The sequence below is a fragment of the Ovis aries genome, chromosome 3, assembly GCF_016772045.2.
Source record: "Ovis aries strain OAR_USU_Benz2616 breed Rambouillet chromosome 3, ARS-UI_Ramb_v3.0, whole genome shotgun sequence".
Classification (NCBI taxonomy): Eukaryota; Metazoa; Chordata; class Mammalia; order Artiodactyla; family Bovidae; genus Ovis; species Ovis aries.
This window is the reverse complement of record NC_056056.1, coordinates 205,581,702-205,590,365: the sequence shown is the minus strand read 5'-3', so window position 1 is coordinate 205,590,365 and position 8,664 is coordinate 205,581,702. Positions and strand designations below refer to the sequence as shown.

At 35.0% G+C, this 8,664-nt stretch overlaps 1 protein-coding gene across 1 annotated transcript in view; it reads left to right on the top strand.

Annotated features, from left to right (window-relative positions):
- The first annotated feature begins 2,426 nt into the window (after nt 1–2,426).
- KLRF2 (killer cell lectin like receptor F2) overlaps nt 2,427–8,664 on the top strand; it is a 21,899-nt gene continuing 15,661 nt past the window's right edge. The window contains exons 1-3 of the mRNA XM_027965858.3: nt 2,427–2,571; nt 5,562–5,660; nt 7,707–7,754. Coding sequence (XP_027821659.2) covers nt 2,484–2,571; nt 5,562–5,660; nt 7,707–7,754 — 235 coding nt within the window. The 5' untranslated portion in view covers nt 2,427–2,483. The remainder of the gene's footprint in view (nt 2,572–5,561; nt 5,661–7,706; nt 7,755–8,664) is intronic.

The window sequence follows — 8,664 nt, the reverse complement described above, 5'->3', positions numbered from 1 at the left end:
GGTCCAAATCTCACATCCATACATGACTGCTAGAAAAACCACAGCTTTGAATTTTTGTGTGTTTTTAATTACCTTTTTTTTTTTTTAAAGCTTATTGGAGTATAGTTAGTTTCCGACTTTGTGCTAATTCCTGTTGTAAACCAAAGTGAGTCAGCTATACATATACACATAACCCCTCTTTTATGGATTTCCTTTCCATTTAGGTCACCACAGAACACTGAGTAGGGTTCCCTGGGCTATACAGTAGGTTCTCATTAGTTATTTATTCTACACATAGTAGTGTATATACTTTGCATTTAATATGAGTTATTTTAGTTTAGAGAATGTAATTTTCAATAATGATTATATTTAGTGATTGGACTTCAATTACTGAAAGAGAAAGCAGGTCCTCAGAAGGAAGATCTCTTCAATACCATGACTAGTATAAATCTTAATAAATGCCGAGTCCACACTCAAAGTGACTTTTGTTATAGCAACTTCTCAGGCCACCATAAAATATATATATATATATATATATATATATATATATATATATATATATATATATATAGTTTAAGCCACCACATATATATATATATGTGGTGGCTTAAACAATAGAAATTTATTTTCTCACAGTTCTGGAGACTGAAAATCCAAGATCAAGGTGCCAGAAGGTAGATGGCTCCTGAGATCTTTCTTCCTGGTTTACAGATGGCTGTCTTTTCACTGTGTCCTCATGTTACCTTTTTTTTTTTTTTTTCTGTGTGAAGAAGAGAGAGCACTCTCTGGAGTCTCATCCCTTTTAATTGGGGCACCAATCTTATCAGATTAGGGCGCCACCCAGTGTCTTCACTCAACCTTAATTATCTTGATCAAGGCCCTGTTTCCAAATACAGTCACATTTGAAGTTAGGGCATCAATGTCTGAACTTTGAGGGACAAAACTTAGCCCATAATTTTCCATCTTCTGGCTCCCTTAAGGCATGTCTTTCTCACATGTTAAATACATTCAACCTAACAGTCTCAAGAGTCTCAACCCATCCATCAATTCCAAGTGCACAGTCTCATCTAAATTAGAGATGGTGAGACTCCAGGTGTGATTCATCCCAAGGCAAAATGCCTCTGGAGCTGTGAAACCATCCAAGTTATGTGCTTCTGTAATACAGGATCAGGCAGGCTCAAGGCAAACACTCCCTCTCCAAAAGGGAGAAATCAGAAAGAATAAAGTAGTCATGGGTTCCATGCCAATCCAAACCCTGGAGAGGCAAATTCCATTGGCCCTGAGGTTTCAAGAAATATTCTCTTTGACTGGATTTTCTGCTTTCTGGGTCTACTGGAGCAGCAGTGTCATCTCCAGGGTCTTAGGTGGAGGCCCTACCTCCTCTGATCTGAGTGATGTGATGGCCTTGTCCCTGCTGAAGCTGAGGAGGTGGCCCCACATTCAGAAATCCAGGAGGAAATAGTCTTGTCACCATTCCTCACCCCTATTTGTTTCTGCATGCTCTAGGTTTATGGTGGGAGTAGTAACCTTGATGATCCCCAAATGGTCTTCAGGACCATCCTTCTTGAAGGATAAGGCATGTTCACAGCTGGATATTTCCAGAAGTCTGAAAACCATCCTTATGTTAGCTTACCTCTGTCCTATTTATTCCAAACTTGCAACGTCTCTGTTGGTATATTCATGGCTTCTGATGATGGTGATGTGTGTTTGTGTATGCTCAGTCATTCAGTTGTGTTCGACTCTTTTCGATCCCAGGGGCTCTAGCCCAACAAGTCTCCTCTGTCCATGGAATTTCCCAGGCAAGAATGTTGCGGCAGGTTGATATTTCCTACTCCAGGGGATCTACCCACCCAGGATCGAACCCACATCTCTTGCGTTGGCAGGCAGATTCTCTACCACTGCAACCCCTAGTGAGCTGATGATACGGCTAATTAAAATTATGTATAGTTTCTTTATGGAATGATTGTCTGGCCACACTTTTGGCCTTTTCTCCGGAGTATGTCTTTTTACTTCCTTTCTATGGGTAGGCTGAGAATTTTCCAAATCTTCAATTTCGGGTTTCTTTTTTGCTTAATGATTCCTTAATTTATCTCTCTCCTCTCACATATTACCATAAATAGTAAGGACACCCTGGCAGAACCTTCAACACTTTGCTTAGACATCTTCTTAGCAAAATATTCAATCTCACGTCTTACAATTTCTACTTTCCACACACCAGAACCTAATTCAGCCAAGTAATTTGTCTATTTATAACAAGGTAGTTGAAAAGAGTCAAACAAAATAGCCACTCTTACCTTGAAACATACAGAATTTTATCTAAAAATCAACATGTCTTTTCATTTTCATTCACCAACATATCCTGTGTGGTTTTAGATAGCCCTGCCAGAGTGAATTTTGATTATTTTTGGACTTCCTTTTAGCTTTTGGTATATCATGCTTAGGAGAAATATTCAAGACTGAGGCTATCCTCTATTTTATTTTTCCTATTTTCTGGGTAATATTATATGAAAACATTTGAGGAAATGGAGAATGAAGATGGCTATATGATGCTGAAATTCAAGAATCGCTTTGAATCAAGGAAAAAGTCTAAAGGTAGGAATATTATTCACCTTTATTTAGACTCCAGTTTAAAATTGCATTATTCTCTTAGGAGCAAAATTATCCCTAACGTTTTAAAATTAACAATATTCTGGGATTTTAAAAGATGATCATGAATCATCTAAGATAAATTGTTCAGACTTCTATAAGCATCAACCATAAAAAGATGATTTTTGCAGCCATGGTACAGAGAAATGCTAATAGGGTAAAGTATAATCCCTTCAAAGTAGCAATACAAGAATAAGAATGCAACTTTCAACTAAAAGATCAAAAACAGTATTTTTGCATAAATTATTTCTTTTACAAAACATAAGAAAGAGACACAATGATTTGGGTGTCTTATGTACATGAAGATATCTATTATACTTCAAAAGTAAAGAGCTAGTACTGATGGTGGGAGTAGCAGTGGTATATAGTGTTTTACAGCCTTAAAGTCATTTTTATACATACCCATTTTCAATGTTCACAGAAGATCCATGGAATTGGCAGAATAATCGGTTGGGAATGACAGTCAAATTGAGTCAAATTGACTGAATTCGACCCTAAGCCCCACAAAGTGCCTGACCTTTGACAATTTTGTTTTTCTTTTAAATCTCAATCCCTTTACTTATAATAAAGCAAATATATATATTGTGATTTTTTTCTCTCTCTTCTTAATGTTTATTTAAATATCTACTTTCATTTTATGCTCCCCTCTTTTTTATGGAAGTTTCTTCCTGTTATTTTATTTTATTTTTAATTTTTTTTTAGGCAATGCCATGCAGCATACAGGATTTTAGTTCCCTGACCAGGGATCAAACCTGTGCCCCCTGAATTGGGAGTGTGAAGTCTTAACCTCTGAACTGCCAGGGAGGTCCTCATATTGTGATTTATTAAATGTAGACGTTACAGTAAATGAAACTAAATTATTAGCTATTTCTTCTTTAATGTATAAATCCCTTTGTAATAGACAAGGAAGCAGAGACATATGAAATCTTAGTATAGATACATAGAATATAAGATAACATCCATTTAAATTATGGCAACATAAATTAAGCTTGTAATTCAGCAGAAATTACATATTAAACATGCTTGTGTTTGATAAATTGGATTATAAGCTTGCTTATTATTGATGAGTGAAAAGAAAACCTGCCTCATTATTTGACTCATACTATAAAATAAAGTTACACTTATTGCATAAGTAAGTAAGCTAGTTAAGTGTTAGCCACTCAGTCGTGACCGACTATACAACCCCATGGACTGTAGCCCACTAGTCAAGGAAAATTTCCCAACATAAAGCAGATATGAATAACACAACTAATAATCTTGCAGGAGTGATAATAATGGAATTCAAATAGCAGTTTCTTAATATTGAACCACTTAGGCTAATGGCAACCAGTTAAGTGGGTATAAAATGGACCAGTACAATGCACTTCAGGTACCTGGCTTGATACAGTATGTAAATTTTGGCTTATGTAAAAGATCATTGGCCTTTAATTTATACCTATAATAGTATTTGGCATTAAGCTTAAAATTTTCATCTCTGGTAAGTATGGAATCTATTAACTGCAGATCTATGTGGTCATAAACTTGAGAAAATATATTATGAGGATTTTTGGTGAAGTAGAGATCTTTGGTGCTTCCCTGGTAGCTCAGCTGGTAAAGAATCTGCCTGTAATGCAGGAGACCTCGGTTCAACTCCCAGGTCAGGAAGATCCCCTGAAGAAGGGATAGGCTACCCACTTTAGTATTCTTGGGCTTCCCTGATGGGTCAACTGGTAAAGAATCTGCCTGCAGTGCAGGAGACCTGGTTTCAGTCCCTGGGTTGGGAAGATCCCCTGGAGAAGGGAAAGACTACCAACCCACTCCAGTACTCTGGCCTGGAGAATTCCATGGACTATACAGTCCATGGGGTTCCAAAGAGTTGGACACAACTTCACTTTCACTTTTTCAGAGGTCTTTCTACTTTTGTATGTGACCAAAAATAGATTAAAATTGAAAGAGGATCTTAACATAGTATGCCTGTTTAAGGTATTTGGAAGTTTGTTTTCTCCTCTGTAAAGGGATCATTCCTGTCAATTCTGAGCCAGAGGAATACTGTGCATTAATTTAGACAAGCCTCACTAATCAGATATCTATGCTGTTTAGGCTGATGTTGATTGCTGTCCAAAATATCAAAGCCTGGAAAATACAGTATAGCATATGTAAAAGTAGAATAATATGGAAATATTCCCAGTACAGTGGCTGGTACATTAATAGAACTTCAATAAATGTTTTATTTGTTATAGTGAGTCATTAAAATAAATAATATACATGGCAATAGCTGATATATATATTATTCTACATATGTAATATAAATTGCATATTTTGTATTTTATATACTAATGCTTCATATCTTTAATATATTACTTTTGCATCTCCTCCTATTTTATATTTTTAACTTTTTAAATTAATTTTTTAAACTTTTTATTTTGTATTGGGGTATAGCTTATTAATAATGCTGTGATAGTTTCAGGTGAACAGCAAAGGGACTCAGCCGTACACAAATATGAATCCATTCTCCTTCAAACTCCTTAATATATTACTGCACATTATATACATGATATATTATTCATATATATATACATATATACATTATATTTATTCATGCAGAGGTAATTTAATGTCATTGTAAGTCATCAAAAGTCACCAAACAATCAAAGCAAGACAATTTCAGCATAATCAAACACATTCGATAACCATAGCATCTCTTTGCTTTTGTATTGTATTTTAAAATTTCAATTAATCATACTTTTCATCATAATTTGGGTATAAATTAAAATTATAAACTAAAGATTAAATAAAAATAAATTAAAGTGAAAAGCTTATACGTAAGTTAATCACAGATTCTAATGCTGTATCTAAAATGAACAAATTTTCTCTGTAATAAAAACAAAACAGAAAAATGTATACAAAGTAAATAGTCACAGACTTCTAAAATTTTTTTTTAAATTTCAATATTTCAGATTTCATCCTGTATTTACAGTGTTACTGTCTCATGTTAGTACTTGGATGCATTGGCATCCTTATTTTCATTTTGTCAGTAATTGGCCTGAACTTTTGGGGTGAGTATGGAATTTTAATTTATTTTTTCACTTTCAAAAATAACAGTTGATCTTTAATTCCTCTTACTATCAAGATAAGCTCCACACTGTAGCTCAATATTGGTAAGCTGACCAGTTATATATTTCATATTACAAAATTATTTTTAAATTAAGAAAAATTAGGAAACACTCAAGTATAAAATTAGCGCTTATTCCATATCTCTTCTTATGAAGAACCTCCAATAAAAGATTGAAATCATTTTATTAAAAAATTAGTACTGTATTTTTATTAAAAGTATATGTTCATTGGTATCACCTTAAGAGACAGGACAGTGATATAAAAGTACCTACACTTTTTTTCTGAAGTAGTAGTTAATGTGCTTATTCTATAGTTGTTCTTTTTGAAGTAACTAGACTAATTCATGGTTTCTATAACTTTCTCTCAAAACTGTAGTTCTTGAAAATATAGGGCTCAAGGAAACCAATAAAATTTAATACATTGATAAAAATATTAGTGAGGATAATATTCTTTGCTATTTATATATATTTTAATAAATTAGTGACAATCTTAATATTAGTGTTTCTTTTATATTTTTGCTTATACTTTGACCAGTTTAAAAATACTTTTCATGCTTCTAGTTCAAAACAAAGTATTGACCATAAATATTTACTTACACTCTTTCCCAAGATTTTATATTAAAATAGTAAATATATATATATATATATATATATATAATAACAAAGTGGAATAACGAATAGAAACACAAAAGGGTAAGTGAAGAAAATTGTAAAGAAAATGAAAACTGGATGGGCTAATGCTATTGGATAAATCAAGGAAGGGAACCACAGTTCAGAAAACGGTTAATAGACGACTTCAATCTAGATGGAGCTGTTCCTCACAGCAAAACCTGGAGAGGAGCCCCTTTTCAGAGATAAGAGTGCAGAAGCAAAGTCATTAATAGGAAGACTTTACGGTATGCTCTTTTAAACTGGCGTCGTGACAGCCTTACTCTGCTTATAGTGGCAATTCCCATCATATCATACCAAAAACAAATAAAAATGCTCCTAAAGCAATAAGATAGAATAGATTCATTGTATTTCAGAACACCATAGACAAAGACATGATCCTAGATGTTTACATGAAGAATTCATTTCCTCTCAAAGAAAAGACAAATTGGCCTCACATTTTCAAATGTGCATAAACTTATACCACTGCAGCAATGTTCTAAAAATTATGAGCAATGTTCATTTTAATGTAAGAGTTTTTATGCATTCTTTTCGAGCAAATAAGGGGGTGAGGCTAATTTTAGATGGAGTGAAACTAGCCTGGGAATGTAATCAAAAGACCTTTCAGATTATCAGCTGTTCTGTGTTCTGAAAAGCAATTAATTCACTTTGTGTTAAAAAATCTATAGATAATGCAAATAAGAAGCTGAAGGAACTTAATTAGATGAAAGGAGATTCTTGTGTGTATGCCTGCAACAAGATGAAATAATAGTAATTAAAAAGTTCAGTGAAAAATATACAAAAAAGTAAAAGGTATGAATTTTAAGAATGCACAGAATATTTGGATTTTGATTAGTACTTGGAGAAGGCAATGGCACCCCACTCCAGTACTCTTGGCTGGAAAATCCCATGAATGGAGGAGTCTGGGAGACTGCAGTCCATGGGGTCGCAAGAGTCGGATACAACTGAGTGACTTCACTTTCACTTTTCACTTTCATGCATTGGAGAAGGAAATGGCAACCCACTCCAGAGTTCTCGCCTGGAGACTCCCAGGGACAGGGGAGCCTGGTAAGCTGCCATCTGTGGGGTCGCACAGAGTCGGACATGACTGAAGCGACTTAGCAGCAGCAGCAGCAGCAGCAGCAGTAAAGCAGTAAAAATAGATATGGTAAAAAGTAGTTAACTCTCAGGATGGAGAGGAATAGAGGCATAGCAGAAAAAAGAGATTTTGAATTTTTATTTGTATGCTTTTATTTTGTGCTAGCATGCTTATTTTCATATACCTAGACTTCTATCTATTTTAAGTTTCTCTTTATATTTTTCCCTTTGCATTGAATGCAGATAGAGAAATGGATTTCCTTCAGAAAGCTAATATCGCCAGCCTAGCAGGTAATCATATGTCTGTAATGTGCTGTTCTGTTTGAATCAAAGATTTCAATCAACTGGTCACATGAATTTGGGAAAATTAAACATCAGTTTTGAAAACTTGCAAAGGAATAATGTAATAACTAACATCATAGAACATTTAGTGTAGATTGAACCAAGTATAACTGTTCAAATTACATGTGTGAACTTGGTTAGGCAGTGCACAATACCCAGACATTTGATCAAACGCTTGTTTAAATGTTGCTGTGAAAGCACTTTTTAGGTTATGTTAATATATAAGTCAATCGATTTTGAGTAAAGCAAATCACCTTCCAGAATGTGGGTGGACTTCACCCAATCAGTTGAAAGCCCTAATGCTGGAGTTCAGCTCCAGCAGCCAAGGGGTGAGCGGTGTTGGCAGATGATGATGTAGCCTCTGACTCATAGTACAGAAGTGAAGTGAAGTGAAGTGAAGTTGCTCAGCCGTGTCCGATTCTTTGCGACCCCACCAACTGTAGCCTTCCAGACTCCTCCATCCATGAGATTTCCCAGGCAAAACTACTAGAGTGTGTTGCCATTTCCTTCTCCAGGAGATCTTCCTGACCCAGGGATTGAACCCAGGTCTCGTGCATTGTAGGCAGACGCTTTACCATCTGAGCTACAGGGAAGTCCATAACTACATGTTTGTTTCAAGCTTCAGGTTTTCTTTTATACTTTGACAAAAGCATTAGGTCAGAGGTTTGACATTTTTAGTTTCCCCCACCCAGATTTATTGTCTCCAGAAATCATTGTTGTCCTTCAAACAGAGTTCCTGCTTCAGATTCTCAAAATTGGCTTTACTATCGATTATCTACTTTCTGTTATGTGTCCTATACTTGTGATTACATTGTAACTCATGCCACATTCCTCAGTTTATTTCTTATCTTTCTAAACC